This window comes from Tinamus guttatus, unplaced genomic scaffold, assembly GCF_059628265.1.
Source record: "Tinamus guttatus ecotype Peru unplaced genomic scaffold, ASM5962826v1 Tinamus_guttatus_pri_ptg000242l, whole genome shotgun sequence".
Classification (NCBI taxonomy): domain Eukaryota; kingdom Metazoa; phylum Chordata; class Aves; order Tinamiformes; family Tinamidae; genus Tinamus; species Tinamus guttatus.
Genome location: NW_028288776.1, coordinates 6,306,388 through 6,323,623, shown reverse-complemented (window position 1 = coordinate 6,323,623; position 17,236 = coordinate 6,306,388). Strand labels below are relative to the sequence as shown.

General features: G+C 47.6%; 1 protein-coding gene across 3 annotated transcripts in view; it reads left to right on the top strand.

The window, feature by feature from the left end:
* Positions 1–17,236, top strand: part of ERI3 (ERI1 exoribonuclease family member 3) — a 122,988-nt gene that overhangs the window by 21,315 nt on the left and 84,437 nt on the right. For 2 of the 3 annotated variants that reach the window (XM_088526117.1, XM_088526118.1), the window contains exons 3-5: positions 1,353–1,469; positions 7,103–7,162; positions 9,309–9,400. In XM_088526117.1, the coding sequence (XP_088382243.1) occupies positions 1,353–1,469; positions 7,103–7,162; positions 9,309–9,400 (269 nt within the window). The remainder of the gene's footprint in view (positions 1–1,352; positions 1,470–7,102; positions 7,163–9,308; positions 9,401–17,236) is intronic. The other variant, XM_088526119.1, reaches the window with a different exon arrangement.

Here is a 17,236-nt window from a genome sequence, read left to right as displayed (position 1 = left end):
TGGGTCCGCAGCCTGCCTTGCTCCTCTGCAACCACTGCCTTTCCACATGCTAATTTTACTCGCCCGAGTTGGGTATATTTATTTATTTTTTATTATTTCGTATTTGTCTCTTCCAGATGTTTTCAGGCAGTTTTTTTTTGTTGTTGTTAAACTAATTCCATTCATGTTTTAAAAATTTATGAAAGCGCTAATAAAAATGTCAAAGTGGTAAAAATGTTAGCTTTTGCTCTGCTTTGATTAAATTTTGCAAACTGTTTTTGAATATTAAAAAGCAATATTTTTTTTATTCTCTCTCCCTCTCTCTTTCTCTCTAGAAGTGATTTGAGAGGCTTGTTGCATGGATATCACTCAGCAGGCTCATTTGCACTCCAGAACCTCGGTGCCATGCATCTCTATTAAATAACATAGACAAATTATTCTTTAAAGACACCAAACAAATTGTCACTTCTCTTGCATTAAACTGGAAGGAGGAGCGGCAGTGGGGAAGGAGGGGGGCGAACACAAAGGATTTTATCGCTTTTATTCAGCGGTTGGCTTTTTTTAATATCATGTATATTTTTTAATAATTGAGAAATCCATCCTAACTGGATTTGTTTAAACTTTTTATTAACAGGTCCATGTAAATTTTTGATTGCTGATTATTCAAATAATTGAACATTCTTCTGATGAAGAAGAAGACGTTTTTATTTCCCTATCAGCATAAATTGGCTATAGAGGGGAAAATAAAGCAGGGCTTGCTACTGTGCCGCATCCCATACGGGTGGCTTTTTCAAGGGGACCTAGAGATCCACTCGCTTTGCTGGAGGAGGGGGGTGCTCCTTGCAACCCGTGTTCCAGCTGTGCCTGGGAAGGAGGTGCTTTGTGCTGTCGCACACTTTAAGGAGCTCTTGTTTTCTGTGCGGTGTCCTCCAAAAGGAGCTAGTGGTGGAGGGGGGTGGAACTGCTCGTCCTGAGGGCATCACGTCCAAGATGTCGCTGCTAGCCAGAAGAAACCCATTGCCAGCATTTCTCGTGTTCTCTGGGCAGTGTGAGCAGTGCTACGTTGTTGTCTTCCTCTCGAAGCTTCGACTCGAGCGCGGCTGCTGCACTGAGCGCAGAGAGCACCAGGATGCCCAGCTGAGGCCAGCGCATGGCGAGTGCAGCACCGTGGTCCTTCACGCTGACGGCGCTGGACGTGTTCAGTCCTCCTAAAGTGACTCTCGCTCATTGCGTAGAGCTTCGTGTTGGCCTTGTTTCCATTCGGGGCCATCAGCCCTCTCTTCTTACAGCCATCTTGCTAGAATGGATCTTTCCCAGCTTCATTTTTCTGTTTGATTTAAATGATCAGCTGCTTTTCTTTTCACCCTATTCAGGAAATCATCGAATTCCCTATCCTGAAGCTGAATGGCAGGACGATGGAGATCGAATCCACCTTTCACATGTATGTTCAGCCTGTGGTGCATCCCCAGCTTACGCCCTTCTGTACAGAGGTAAAGTCAAAGGTTCCCCGGTGCGCTAAGAGTATCTCTGGGAAGCAGGTTTCCATTGCACCGGGGGTTGGGATCACCCGCTCATGATGCTGCTGCAAGGCATGGTGATGTGCCAGCTTCATGTTAAGGACAAGGGGAAACATCTTTATTATTGTAGTAGAGTGTACAGGCTTTGGTTTGGGTTCATAACTAACTCTAGTTGCGATCTCCTCAAAAAGATCAACTGTTTGTATAACTAAGGAATGTATTCCTGGATGACCACAGAATTAAAGAAGTAATGCCATATTGATGAATGGTCAGGATGCTGAAGCCTGCGAGTAAGCACTTAATGACTGTGCTGGGCTGCCCTTTGGTCGGGAAGGTCAAAGAGCCTGGTCCAAAGGCAGAGTTGTACTGCTGCATGGTTCAGAAGCTCCAAATGACTCTCCTGTGTGCTTGCTTGTTGTGATTTGATGAGCTCCTCAGAATGGTGAGACAACCTACATCTCTATTTTTAAGACTCTTTTTTTGATGTTGTGCCTGTGGGGTTCTTGCAATGATTGCTGGAGAAGTGAGGTCTTGTTACTTGGTTACACTCATTGCTGAGGAGAGCTGCTTTCCTGAGATACATCCAGCTTTTTCCAGATACAGATGAGAGGATGAAAATGGCATGCAGGGAATTGGGTGATTCCTTACAAATCAAAGGAATCATGGGAGTAGGATTATTATTTTTTCACTTCAGCACAGAAAGTTAGCTGTTTCTGCAGGTGCACGCTTCTTCACCGCTGCAGGCAAGGAAGTTTTGTAAGTTGCCTTTGCTTCAAGCTTTTTTTCCTCCTTCTCCACTGCTTAACTTTTGGCTAGCCTGGATACTAAAACACTGTCTAGGGGGATCAGAGTACCCAAGTTCTTTGCAGGCAGGACTGAGGTCGTTGATGCCACGATGCATTTTCTGTGACTTCAGTGCCTGCAGAGTTGGGCCCTCAACATACTTGTCCCATGGGGACCAAATGGATTAAATGTCTTTTCTGTGGTAGCTGGAGCCCCCTCCAAGGCCAGTCAGACCCTTCCACATTTCCGCATTTTAAAAACAAATTTCCTTTCCTAACTGAAAAACGTGAAAGTATTATTTTATTTAAACTTTGGGGCGAAAGAAAACCCAAAAAACTAAGCATAGACAATGGGAGAGGCTTTCAGAAAGTTATAAATGTTTGAAAATGGGGCTATAATGGAAAATCTTTTGCAATCTTATTCCTAGAAGGCTGGGCAACTACTTTATCTGTCCTAATGCACATGAGACTTGCTGAACATGTGCTTGTGCAGATGTGTGATGCAATCAGTTTTAAAGCTTGCACCTGATCTGCGTTGAGAGACTGGTGGAATAAGGCCCAAAATGTAACTGTTCTGAAGGTTGCAATTCCGTTGCTGCATGAGAGTCTGCAAGCAAATGTGACTTCTTTGGCCTGTTTTTGCAGTCTGAAGTCTGCTAGGATGTGAAGAGGCATTAGGGGTTTGACAGTGGGATTCGTGGTTTGGAGGTCCTCTGGACACCAAGTTTGTAGAGACATTCAGCTCTCCTTAGGCTCCTTCACTGCAGTGTCACTTTCTCTGTCTTCCCTTGCTCTTCAGAGCTGGGATGCCTGGAGCCAGTATTTGCCTCTCTGAAGGCTCCTGGCTCCTGTGTGTGAAGGGATAGAGCGAAAGGCTCCGTGCTGAGTGGCCCCGTGCTGGGCTGGATTTGCAGGACTCCTGCGGGTGGGCATGGTCGTCCCTGCTGCAGCATCGTGCTGCAGTCCCCCCTCTGCAGCTGAACTCCTGCCTGCTGTTGTGTGGACAGAGTGAAATAAAAAGGGGCAGCTCTGAAGGCCACAGGCAAAACGGTCACAAAAACAAAAAACAAAAACCAGTGCGTATCTGTGGCACAAAATCATCAAACACACCAGGTTGGGGAACCTCTGCTATTAACAGTGTGTGTTAGGGAGTAATTGTAGTCTGGAGAATCCCGCTCCTGAGCAAAACCCCGAGTGGCCAGTGCTGCTCAGTGCAGGGCATGGCCCTTGTGCCACAGACTGGCCACAGGATCTCCTGCCTAGCCTGACCTGGAAACGCTGCCCCGGGAAGCAGAGGTGAGCTGTTGTGACTGTTTATAAAGTGCACAGCACAAAAATACCGTTCCTTATTTCTGCCTGCTTTTTGTAAAGGCTGGAGATGTGCAAAGGGGAGATGCGTGACCCTTGCTAGGGAGCCCCAGCAGGCCAGGCCCAGTGTGATGGTGCAGCTGCCTACCTTGAAGGCTGTACGAGTGACACCACCCGTTCATGTGCCAGTTGTCTTGTACCACCTGACGCTGCTCCTACAGCAAATCCTCTGCTCACTGCAGACCTCTGCTTGGCTCTTTCTTACTCTCTGCTACTCTTCCTCCCTAGAGCCCAGCTCTTGCCCCTGCCCGTGCTCATGTGTGCTGAGCAAGAGAGCCTGGACATCTCCATGCAGGGCTGGGGGCGCGCGGAGCATCTCCCTCCCTTCGCACGTCCTCGCTCTCGATGGGGAGGAGAAGGCCCTGCCCATGGGGGGACACTTGCTGGTGCTGGTGGTTTTGCTTGGAGGGCAGACAGCTCCTGCCTCCCCACAAGCCACCCTGCTCCGTGCCGCTGGCTTTGGGGATGCGGAGTGAGGAGGAGATGGAAGGGCTGGAGCAGGTCCCAGGGGTGGGAGCCGGGGTGTGCAGTGTGCGCAGCCGCTGCCTGCGCAGCTCCGGCCATCAGCTCTCAGCTCTTTTCTGAAAAATACCCATTTTGCTAAATGCCAGTAAAGGGCTTTGTCTAGGCACCTCTACTTACAAAGGGTGAGATTTATTGGCCTCTTTGTCTACAAAGAAAGACCAGGGCCGATTATCAGATTGTACACCAGAGACGAGTGCTTATGTAATCAGCAAACTGTCTTGGAGTAGAAATACGATGGTTTCCGAGATAAACTCCGTAGGAAAAGCAGCAGTGTTGACATTACACCGGAGCCTGTCTGCTCTGCTGCTTTTTCCCCACCTCTCCCTGCCACTCACTGCCTTTACCAAGAAGCAACAAGATTGCTGCATGAAGAGCATGTGTGAGACGATTGCTGGGGTCCCTCGACACCGCTCCCAGGATCCGGAGCATCGATTGGATTTGTTTTCCATCCTGAAGAAGGCAGCACAGTTGTGGCAAGGGCATAGTGCTCATGGGCACCCTCCTGGCAGCCCTTTGCTTTAGTCTTGCCCTGAGTCGGCGTGTGCCCCAGGCCAGGAGAGGCTTCATCTGATGTCCCACACCAGCTGGTTCGCTCTGTAGCTCTGATCCTGTCCCCTTCCTCTTTACCTACCTATGTAAAACAACAGCCCCTGAAGCTTGGTTATCGGGAGTGAAGTAACACTCTGAGCAGATGGAAAGCACTGACAGGTAGCCAGAAGCTGCTGTTAGATATAAAACCTGATCATGCCCCTTTGGGTGCAAGATGCTAGGGGTTTGTCTGGCTGGTGCCTGAGAAAACTCGTGCCGGGTGCTTAGGTGAAATGTTCCCTCTCCATGCAGTATGCTCATGGAGGCTTTTCATGGTACTCTGCTCTTTTTTAATGATTAATTTTTATTGATTTGTTTTTTTTCCTGAAGGAACAGACAATAAAGGTACAAAAAGAAGAATGCCTTATAACTTTATGTTCCCAAGTCCATGTGCTTCAGAGCATCACCAATCAGAATTTACACGAGCATAGTTTTAAGCTTTGGTACTTTATCAGAGCTGCAAGAGCAGATGATGCCGCGGCCCCGCGATGCGCCCAGCGCGAAGCTGGACGTTACTGATGTGTGTGACTGTGAGCAGAGCAGGGAGGACGAGAGAGCAGCGGTGGGGACCCTCCTGGGCCATCTCCGGTCTGTATTGACGCAGAGCCATGGGATGGAGCGCGTCCCTCTGTACCCGTGCGTGCGATTCCTGCTGCGAGGCTCGTGGCGGTGCCTGCGTGGCGAGCGCTCCTGCTCGAGCGAGCTGGCACCTGCCCTGGCTCTGCTGGCTGAGGATGGGTTGTTTCCCCCCATCTTTGCTGGGTGAAGGCCCGGGGAAGATGACACCAAGAAAATGAACAAACAAGCTAGTGAGCGTTGAAAACGGCTCATGCATTAATCTCTCTTAAATCTATCTGCGTCTTCGGAGTATGGGAAGTCTGTAGGCAGCGGCTGTTAGCCAATTAAAATAGAGATTAATATTAAAAAACAGTTTCTGGAATATAAAAGATTGTCTGTATCCTTCCACTTCCTTAAAATTCCACCTAATAGTGACTTGATGAACTTCAGAAACCCACCTAGAGGAACTCTGCGTTCTTAAAATTAAAATACTTTCCCTAAAAGGTATATATTACTATTCCATGGAAGTCACTATGAGAAAATAATCTTTCCACTTACAGCTTATTCACTGAGTCAGGTATTTGGTATTCATTAAATGTAATTACAATTTAATTGAAGTTTAATCTTTTTTTTTTCTTTCCTCCAAGTTCAGTGCTCTAAGCCAAGCAGCCAAAGAAACAGAGAGGCAGAAACAGCTCAGCTAGTTTCAGTTGCTGTGTGTTTAATAATACAGAGCCCCGTGGTTTGGTACAGGGCGAATGTCTCAGTCTGGGCAGAGAGTGGGAAGGCTGGTGGTAACTCCCACGCGGCCTCTGCGGCTCCTGGGGGCTCGGGTGCCGTGTGCGGGTCACGGGGCTGCGTTTGACCTTTGTTTTATGAAAATGTGTGAGGAAAGTGCAATATAAAGCAATACTGTAGTGTGTGCTTGTTTTAATAATGATTTTTTTAATTACTTGGATGCATTGATGGCAAGCTACTGACCTCCAATATTCAATATGTTAAAAGACAGTTTTGTCAGTTGGAAGGTTTCTACACGCCTCAAGCTGTCCTGGGTAGACCCAGGCAGAGACCCATGAGCCTACCTCTAAACAGCCAAGCAGTCCTGGTAAAGTCACTGGAATTAGCTGTCGGCAGCATTCCTCCCTAAGGAGCCCACTGGAAAAAACAATTGCTTTAGTAGTCAGGAAGTAAATGTTCTTTTTTCAAATTTCGTTCAGTTGTTTTAAATACAGTGAGTGTTATCTGCAGCTTAAAATGCAGAAGAATGTTGTGATGGACTGTCAGAAAATACGTGTGCTTGCTGCCCATTGCAGCGGTGGATGAGTGAATTCTCTATCCTTCTCGTTTACCAACGGTAGTTTATTCTGTTTATCCAATATTGTGCAATTTTGGTGTCACCATGACAGCAGGGCAATGCCTGCACGTGCCAGTAGTTTCCTCTGCCTGTGCAGGTCGAAGCGACATCCGAACGGGAAGCTACGCGTTGAGCAGAAGGCAGCGGCGTGGGCACCGTGTCGGTGCGCGGAGGGCATCGCTGCAGCCCTCGGTGCGTCCTGCACTAAAGGGAGCTCCATGTTTCCTGCTGTGGGCAGGAGCCCTGCTGCTCCGCCGGGTTTGGGATGAAGCTCTGCCCTTGCCTGTGGCTGGGGCAGCTGCTGCCCGGGTATCGCCCACGTGGGTCACGGGAGCATCTGTTAGGGCAGCAGGAAGGACAGGAGAGGAGATTTTCTAACCATCTTTTGAACGCTGCCCTGATTCCTGCTTTCTGTTTGTCTCTTGTTTCAGCTGACTGGGATTATTCAAGGCATGGTGGATGGGCAGCCCAGCCTCCAGCAAGTGCTCGAGGTGAGAAGAATAACCTTTAGTTCCTGAACTCTGCCCTCAGATCCTGTCCTCCCCTCTCCATCGCTCTCCCTGCGCCCTCCCTTTTCTGAGAATCGAACCGCGTAATTTGACTATGATTACAGCTTCATTAGAATAACATTTGCTGTCACGTTGGTGACATGCTGCTGAGAGTATTGAACCATTGATCTGTCATCTCCAGCTGTTCATGTCAAGGGTACTGACAGGATATCCAAACTCCTGCCAGCAGATAGGAGAAGAGGCTATTCTGCTTTAGCCACTTTCAAAGCACCAAGACATGGATGGCTTGAGACCATTGCTCTGGTAGCTGTGCCTCCTTTTTCCTTCTACTCCCTCAGCACCTTATTAAATTAATTTTCTCTACCTATTTAAATGCGCAATAATACATGTAGTATAGAAGGAAAATGCCTCTAAAATCTAATCTGGAGGATGTGCAAATGCAGATATAGCCCTAATAATGCCATCTGCTTAATGTTGGATTCCTACAGCATTTAGGCCTTAATTAGCTTGGAAGTATTTCTCCATCGATAGCTTTTGTTGGAAGTCAAATAGTGAAGGAAACCTCCTTAAGCAGAGCCTGCTCAGGCTGCAGGTTGCTGTTCGATGCATTGTCTCTGTCAGGATTTCCATTGCTGTGTTACCTAATTGTTCCTAATCAGAATAATTGCAACAATTGCTTATGTGAGGAAATCAAATTAAAGGCTTTAAATTCCTCCGTGGAGACAGCACTTCGTGGGCGCTTACATCAGGGGTTCTAGCAAGGTTCCAGCTGCTGTCCCTTGCTCCCTGGAGCCTTGTGCAGGGATGGGTGTAGGATCTCAGCACCCCATGGGAGGCAAAAGCGCCTCGCAGGGGTGGGAGGCTGGATGCTGCTTTGAGGGGAGCTTTTTCATAGTTGGTTGCAGAAAGAAGCCCTGTGCTCTGCCAGAAAGGCAGCAGCAGTGCCAGGAGGCTGAAGATGGCATTCCGTGGAGGTGGCAGCTCCCATGCACGGCAGCCTCCCTGCTCCCCCGGTCCCTGGTGCTCCTCGGAAGGCACTTTGCAGCGGTGCGTGTCTGCACCTGCCTCCCCGGGCAGTGGCTCATGTTTGTTCAGGAGCTCCTGGAGTACTTCAAAATACAGGTTGCTGTTGCTAGAAGAGTTTCCTACTGTAGAAACATTTCAGTATATTTTTGTATGCTTTTTCAGTACAACTAATACAGCTGCAACTTTCCAGATTTAAATGAGTTATTCCTGATTAATCCCCAGATGGATGTGCCTCTCCCAGATTAATGTAGCCCACTTCCACAGTGGATCCAGAACAAGTGTCCCTATGGGGAAGTCAATCAAGAATATTGGATTTACTTCAAATCCACACTGTACCCTTCCCTGAATAAACTTGTGCTCAGAACTGTAAGGAGGAGATAGACCCAGGCTGGAAAGGAAGGGCACATGGACTTGGTTGTTACTGCCATGCAGGGCTTGTGCATGCCCAGTCCTTTCCCTTTGATCCATGTCCCATTCCCCTTTGATCCATGTCCCATTCACTTTCAAGATGCATTAATTAGAGTATGTGTGAAATGCTGTAGATGAGGGGCACCATCGCTGAGTGCTTGTGTTTACCTGCAAATCGAAGCAGATGATTTGTTTTGCTGGTTGTTTCCCTTCCATCCCCAGTTTGATGCCTAGAGGGTCGTAGTGGACGCTCTTGCTTTAGGTTCTACTTCCCAACTGTGTCCTGCATTAGAAAGCTTCAAGAAATAAATAGGTTTCTCATCACTGGAAGGGACTGAAGTTACCAGCCCATTTGATATGGGAAGAAGAAAAGAGGAGAGTCGCCAGGTGATACTGCATCTGTATTGTCCCATTAGCTGCACAACTTCCATCCTTCTCTGAGCAGAGCTGCTGTGGTGTCTGATAAGATCATCTCTGCTCCGGTTGCCTGATGTCTCCTATCAGAAATCTTCAAAGGTCCAAACGTGCTGTTGTTGAGATGGCAAGCAGAGAGAGAGAAGAGAGGGAGAGGGAGAGGGGTGGATAAGATCACAATTTTCTTCTCTCTTGATTGCAAGCAGCTTATCTGAGTATAACTGTTGTGGCTCGGTCTGTCTGTGCAAAAACTCATCCTCTTTTCTTGCCTTCTTTTCAGAGGGTTGACGAGTGGATGGCGAAGGAAGGCCTCTTAGATCCCAGCGTCAAGTCGATTTTTGTGACCTGTGGTGACTGGGATTTGAAAGTGATGTGAGTATGGAAGGGGAGGGAGATTTTTCTCGGCTTTCTTGCTCCATGCTTGCCTGTAGCGTGTACATCTTTGCAAACATTTCCTGCCTGCAAAAAAAAAATCCTCCTTCCACCTTGGATTGCCGTGGCTCTTACTGACTAGTACGATTTCAGAGATCTCTGGTGGAGAAGAATGGAGGATGTTCATCTCTTGTCCCCATTTTGTTGCTTCCCTGTTGTTCTGCTGCAATTTGCCTGTGTTTAACCCCTTGCAGGTGTTTGGTGGAGAGCTGTAGCTGAGAAGCCTCCCAGTGCTCTTCATGTTGCACTTGATTTCTGCAGTGGTTCCTCTTAAGTTTCCAAGCCTCTTGCATCCACAAGCCTCAGACTATATCTAGTATTTGCTACATGAATCATTGCTTTTCGTACATAATGAAGAGGGGAGGAGGGTTGCTTAAGAAAAAAGGTAGGTGCTAGGCATATTGTAAGTTCAGTGTCGAGGATATTCCCTTTAGAGTTGCTTTCATACTCAAGAAAAGTTTAAGCCAGGGGTTTGTCATGTTTCCTCTTTTACCTGTTATGTTTGCCAAAGAGAAGAGGCCATTGCTCTTATTCATGACTTTCCAGATCCTTGAATGCTTCAATATAAAATTCATCTGGAGAGACTGGGTGGATAAAAAGTTACCCCTTTTCGCAGCAGATTGTGATGCCTGACATCATGCCTGGCCTCTGGGCAGGCATCTCCTCTGGGAATAGAGAGGATTAGTTTTTCCATGCAGAAACTGGAGTAAGGATGGGTGTCCCCACGTGTGAACAAAAGTCTTGGTCTTGCTGTACAGCTAAATCAAGCAATGGTCCTTACCTGACTTTCACACAAACGACCTTCTCTCTGTCATCTTGTGCATTAACTGTATGCAAAATGCAGAGTAGTCTTTGGAGAGAAAATAAAAGCCAAGTCTGGCACTCTTTATCAGTGCTCCTATCATTGAGGTCGTGCTTATCAGCTGGGCAACAGTATCCAAAGAGTACCAGATGGGAGCCTGCACTGGGATCTGCAGGTGCTGGTGTACATGCATGTCTCATCATGAAAATAGCTGGACCTGCAGCTGAAAAACTTGATTAAAAAAAATAAAGGAATTCAAAAGTCAAAGAATTAGATTAGTCTAATCTGAAAGGTGCTTGTAGATCAGTGTCACATTGTGCTGAATTCCCTTGGATTCCTATAATCTCTCCTCAGCTTTTTATTTCCTTAGAGTGCTGGATAAAGACTCTTGTTGTTATCACATCGATAAAGCTTGGGCTTGACATATCCAATGTTAAACTGACATCCACAACTCGTTAGTAGTGTTACTTGGTTTTCACTTTGACATTGGTTTCCCTCAGTCTGAAGCCTAAATAAACCGCACACAGCCTGGGAGCAGTCAGCACTGGTTCCTTCCTGCAGAGGGGTGTTTGTAGAGTGGCAGCTCCTCGCTTGTTCTTGGTGTGATTAGGGAGGCACGAGGACCAGAGTGGCAGCGCAGACCCTCGTGGAGAGGGGAGATTTGCCATGCTGCAGACAGGAGTATGGCATGCTAGTTTTTGAGTCAGAAGCTGGGTGTTGGTTGGGACCATGTCCAAAACTGATGCATGAGTGTATTTCCCCAATTCCTGCATAACTGATTCAAATTAAAAGTGAGGCTTATTTTTCTTTATATTTCAGATTTAAACTCTTCTTAGAGACCCACACAAAGACAGCTGAAGAATGTGCTGAGTTCTCATTTCTCATCTATTTTCTCAGCTCTTTACTCTTATATTGCTGTCCTGAGAGTTCCGTTTACTGCTTTTGGTGATGATTGTGAAGAACAGAGTTGTGACCTGCCTGTGCCTGAAGCCCATCTTTCCACCCCTTCCACTGTGGGATAAGGGTCCCCGCTAGTGGCATCCCAACTTGGTATCTCTATAGAACTGGCAGCCTTTGAGGGCTTTTCCTTCAGAGCTCGGAGTGGGTAGAGAGTGACTGTGTCCTCTCCTCTGCTGAGAGCTGCTGATTTTTCTCTTGGGCTCAGGAAAAACTGTTCTTGACTCCTATTATGCCACTTGTCCTGGGGCTGAAACACAGTTTGTCCTGCAGATGCTCTCATCATCACAGTTGCCTGTGATCCTTAGAAGTGAGTGAATTGCTCTCTTGACTTCTTCCTTGCTCTTAAAACAGCATGTTTATCTTATGTCAAAACTGCTAGCTGCGAGCTCCTCCTTTTGCTGCTAGATTTCTCTATCCGTGGCTGATCAAGTACCAGACAAAAAATAAGTGAAGATCCGCCTTACTCCTGATGAGCTGTGGATGTTGTGGGGTGAACGGGCCAGCAGGACATGCAGTTCTCAAGTTGAGATACTTGATTCCCCATTTGCAGTGGTCTCTCGCATGGATTGTGCCTTACTAGTCAGCTGGAAAAGAAGACTCCACTCCTGGCCATGAGGTTGCAGTGAGTGGTTCATTTCTCCCTCTTCTTTATTTTTTTTTTAAACTATTAACATGAGAGTTCAATCCTGTAGCATCTCCAGGGCAAAGCAGAAAATACATTTCATGTTTGCAGCCACATGGATACAGGGAGTCTGGGTGCAGCCGTTTGGTGAGTAGCACATCGCGCTGCTCCGTCGCCGATTGGGTGTAGCAGCGTGTAGCATCACATCTGATTAGTGCTGTGCCAGTGAATGAGGCTTGAGTGAGGACTCCCTGCCAGCTCTGACTTGTCTCATTTCCCATTACTTTTATCCGTCACCACAAATGCCGACTCTGCCTCCCGAACTAATTAAGTTTGTGTGTGTTTAGACACATTGCCAAATAGGGTTTAGCAAAGCAGAACTGAGCATCTCTTTCTAAACAGGGAAGTCACAGAGCTGAAACAAGACTGTTCAGACAAGGCGATACAGCATCAGGGATGTGGAACATCTAGGAAGTATTCCAGGGAATCACCCTGTACTTCCCTAAAAGACTAGCGGTGTAGTTGGAGCCCTCTTCTGCTTTATGGGGTCTACACATCTGGCACTGAAGGCACTGGGGTGGCAGGAGGGGAGGTGGGTGGCTACTTATCCAAGGTTGTTGGAGCGTGCTCCTGGCAGCATTCCAGTGGAATTCAGGAAGCTGAGGTGAGATGTTCGTAGAAGGACAAGCTCCTTGCTCTGGGGCAGACATGCCTACAGGAGCCTGCCTCAGGTGCTTGCGGGCTATGCCTGGTGTTGGAGGTGGAAAGGAGTAGTGCAAACCATCTAGTTCATGAGTAGCCCCTGGAAGTACTTGCGGTTTCAGAACTGGTGCTGTGGGACTTCACTGGGTTTCTTGCACTCCCAGTGAAGGCTCAATTCGCTGCTTAAACACAGCCCTCCAGAGTGGGGTCTTGATGTTTTCCAAGCCTTGGCCATCTGGCATGTGAGCAAGTTTAGGAGGAGAGAGATACAGTAACGTGGGGGAGTGCAAGAGGGTGGGTGGAAAGCAGTTGTTGGCCAGGATGCCAGCATTAGCATCTCTTGCTCTTGCTGATGGGAGGTTGCAGGGCCAACATACTGTCCTCTGTGCTCGATAGGCACTGCTGAGGACACGGCACTCCTCACGCTTCCACTCGTGCTTCTTCAGAAATGCGATGCTGCCCCGTTCTGAAGGCCCCACTGCGGCAGTGCTTCCTGGGTGCGAGGCAGGTCTGTTCATTGCTCTGCTGATTCCTTTCTCAGAATGATCCTTGCCTTAATCATAGCAGCTGGTTTTGGCATCCACTGGCATCTGGACCTGTAGCATTTGAAATGGAAACTCAGCTCCCGAAGGACCTGTGAAACCTCTGCTTGGCTCAGGAGTCTTCAGAGAATGAGGCACTGCAGGATTCACGCTTTTCCTGCACACTGGAGCTTTCTTGGAAGGCCAGAGAAGTGCTTTTATCTGTGTCCCTCTGACAACTGGGAACATAGGTCCCAGTGAGCTGCGTGCCCGGAAAGAGACACCAAGCATCTGGGAATGGTTTACGGAGGTTCAGCACATGAGAAAAGATCCCCAGCCCTGCCACCAAAGGCTGTGTCATGGCTGTGTGTGACATCCCAAGGAGAGCCCCTGTGGAGGGGCTGGGTCGCTGCCGTGGGAGCCCATTGCACAAGAGGGCTGAGAAGCTGAATTCTGATCCTCCCTAGCTGTGCTCGGGTTAGCCGCCTTTCAGTACTGCATGTGCGTGATCCAGGCTGGAATGGGGGAGACAGCAGCTTTCCTCCCACCCCTCCCCTTCCCTCTTGTTAAGATGCAATTTCTTTAATGAGGAAAACCTCTTGAGTGGGAACATCACCTTTCTGAAGGCTTGTCCTGACAAGGCAGTTCAAGCCGGCAGAGGCGCATATCAACTTCAGCAAATATCAGTCACTCATTACAGAGACTCGTCTCCCCCCACCCCCAGCAACACCCCCCGTTCGCAGACAAGGAAATGAATCATACTCCTGCTCTTGAATACATCATGACAGTCATGGGTCTAATGAGAGAGGGCTATTCATTCTGGGTGGAAAGTTCCCTGTGTCGACACAGAAATGTTATTAATTAAAGAGAGCTACCTGAAGCAAGAGATGAAAGGAGCACCAGACCTGCCAAGCTAACGTATGAGTGGGGATACAGCCTCGTTAGGCACACGGTCCTCAGGCCTCGGAGTGCTCAGAAAGAGGATTGCTTTAGCCTGTTGCAAGGAGCTATCCTCTAAGTTTAGAAGCTCCAAAGCCGGATTCAGACCTGGTCTGCACCTCATCCTGCACCCAAAACGGTGCTGCCACTAGTGATTAAGCAAATTACATTGATGGGGTATTGGGTAAAGGGGGTAACGTAGCTCTGAAGGGCTAAGGGAGCTGCTGACTGATTTTAGTGGAAAGAGAGGGTGCTTGGTGTCAGCCAGGGTTGAGTCCTTGTATTGTAAAGGCTTTAACCTGGTTTCTCTCCCCTAAAATGCCGAAGTGGTTCCCGCCGTGTATGGAAGCATTCTGCCTCCTCTTTAAACAGAATGTGGATTAATCTTGGCAATAAAAGACAGGTGTTTACTGTGTGTTTAGCTACAGAGTTGAGATACAGTGAGGTTAAGTGATATACCTGTGGATGTGCCTGCAGTCAGAGACAGAGAGAGGGGCTGGAGCTGGATCTGCTGGAGCTTAGTGCAGCACCTTTATATCAAGAGCATCAGTTAATCCTCGTCCTCCCTCCAGTTTGGGGTAATTTTGCAAACACAGTGGACATAATTGGATAGGTAAAATTGCACACAGACTGTGCTCCATGTACTTCTGATATGAAGATGCTTGTACTGTACTAACTGTGGGAGATTAGAACATGCTAATTTATTTCTTTACAGGAAACTCCTGCTCAGAAGTTTTTTATTTTGCTAAATAAGTGTTAAAAGGCAAGTGCTCTCTAATACAGTGATAAAACACAGTGAAATGTCTTGAAGTGTTTATAGCCTGTGGTGCTCTTTCTAGGTTGCATATTAGTAAATTCTGAGCAGTGAATTATACCACTGCTTAATTTTATCTTAGCTTTTAATTCTTCCTGTGTGGCTTGCACTGGCTGGAAGGAGCAGAACGGTCGCGCTCTCAGAGCAGGTTCTGCATGGCGTGAGTGAGTTGGTCTTTCCTGCCTTCTGCTCTGGATCTTGATTTGAGATCTGCCTAAGGTTATGAGTGAAGAGGGGTGGATGGCGTTCGTGTCCCTTGCTCAGGCTGTTCTTTATCCCAGAACCAGGGGGAGTTTGGCAGTGTCTGCTCGGGGGAGAAGTTGCAGTGAGTGAATGGAGTGAGTGGGACCACCTGAGCTGGGGAGAGGCAGCAGGAGCCTAGAGTGGGACTGGTGGGGTGGCCGCAGGGCGGGAGGTGTTTTCTGAGTGTGACTTGGGGAGTAATAGGGAAGAACAGGTAACTGAAAAATGATGTAGTAACCTAAGTCTAGAAACAACTAAACTCCAGCTAGAATCTTGATTAGCTTTTTCTGCTATTGTTCTTAGTAGGAATCTTTTTTTTTTTTTTCTGGTTAAGGCTTTTGCATGGTTACACTGGGTCTAGAAAGAGGGTGGTAAACTGTAGTGCAGCGATGGGCCTGAGTATGCAGGGTCAAGAACCTTTTGAGTCAGCTTTGCTGCCCGGAGTTGTTCATGCAATTACATCCTGAAGTGCATTGCCTGAGCTAAGCAAGGCAGGGTTATGAGCATGCTCTTCTCCAGCACTTACGGGGAGTAACACTGACCCCATTTGCTTCTGTGACCCTGCAGGCTTGCTTTTTTGTTTTTTAAAGGAAATGATATCACTTATGCAAAATAAATTCTATTTTTTTTAGGTTTCTCCCACTGTAGACTTTTATTTAAATGTAGCACACTTGACTCTCATTATCCTTCTGCAGAGGTTTTCCTGGCTGTCTCCTGTTCCTGCCTTTGTTTGAAATCTGTTGAGTGCAGGAGAACTGCTGCAAGTTGTGTTGTCTGAGATGTGTGACTCTGGGAATGTCTTTGGGGTAAGCGCTGGACATGAAATCTTTGCTTGGGGGTTGTCATGACGTGGACTCCCACCTTCAGGTCCACTGGCTGTCTGGCACGTGATAGCAAAGACCTTTGCTGTGTTTAGAGTCATAGTGGTCCCAGATTTGGTGAGCTGTGGTGCTTGATGCGCTCTGTGGACTATGGGTGCTGCTACTTGAAAATTAAGACCAAAGAAGTTGGATGCAATGTGAAAGATCAGAAACTTGGAGAAAAATTATGATATGTGGGGGGGAATAAGACAGGCGTTGCAACAAATTCTTTATTTCCAGCAGTGAACCACAGGGATATGATAATCAATGAATATTGTGTCTTTTTCTTCCTTGGGAAGCATAATTCAAAATTTCTTGCAGAGTCAAATGCAAGCCGTTGGTTGCAGTTCCATCTGTTCATACAATAAGGACAATAATTCCCTCATCAGGAAGAATCTCAAAGGTGAAGTCCATACCCAGAACTATACCGACTTCAGGCAAATGTCTTAAAAATTGAAGGATCTATATGGAATATTCAGTAAAGAGCATACCCTGACCCTCTCTGCCTGTGGAGAAACTCCTATAACAGCAACTCAGCATCATGGTTATTCTGTGTCCCTGGGAACTGAAAGTGCTGGCTGACTTGAGGGCTGTGGAGTAGAAACCACTGGAGGGCTGTATGGCCTGGGTCTTATCTGCCGCATGTGTGAAAAAGTAGTTTTGTAAACTGGGAATTTCCTTTATTGCTTTCAATGGTTTAATATCTCAAGTGTTAGCCAGCCAAGGCTGAAATGTCAGCTTTCTCCCCTTGGATCTCAGCTCTTCTTGCTTCCAGACCCAAGCGAAGCGGTTGTGTATGGGCATCAGCGCAGCCTTCCCAGTGGCTTGGCCGGGAATAGCTCTCTCATGGCTTCTCTGGTTAAAGAGCTCTGCTTGAAAAATACAGCTAGCCTGGGAGCAGCGTCTTTCCCCTTTCTCTTGCTCTGTTCAAGCCTTGTGTAACTCAGTAGCTTGCTCGAAAGCATTTTATGTGATTGCAAGTTTGTTCCTGTTGGGAGCCATTTTCCTAGATGGCTTCTGTCCCTTTCTTCCTGAGGCTCCTAGCTGTCAAAGACCTATTGGGCCATCTTGAGGTCATCCCTGGTATTTTCCCTGCAGCGGATTCTCCTGTGCGTTGTCCAGCTGACTGTCCGTATCCCGAGGAGTGGACCTGGGTGCGTGCAGGGTGCTGGGAGCATGCAAGAGCTGCGGATTTACCTTCTGAGTTGATCCATTCCACCCTGGCGTTGCTGTTTTCCGTGGTGGGCCAGGGAGCTGTCCTCAGCCTGGCGGTCCGAAGATCGTGTCTTAAGGTTAGAGATTCCCAGGGCCCA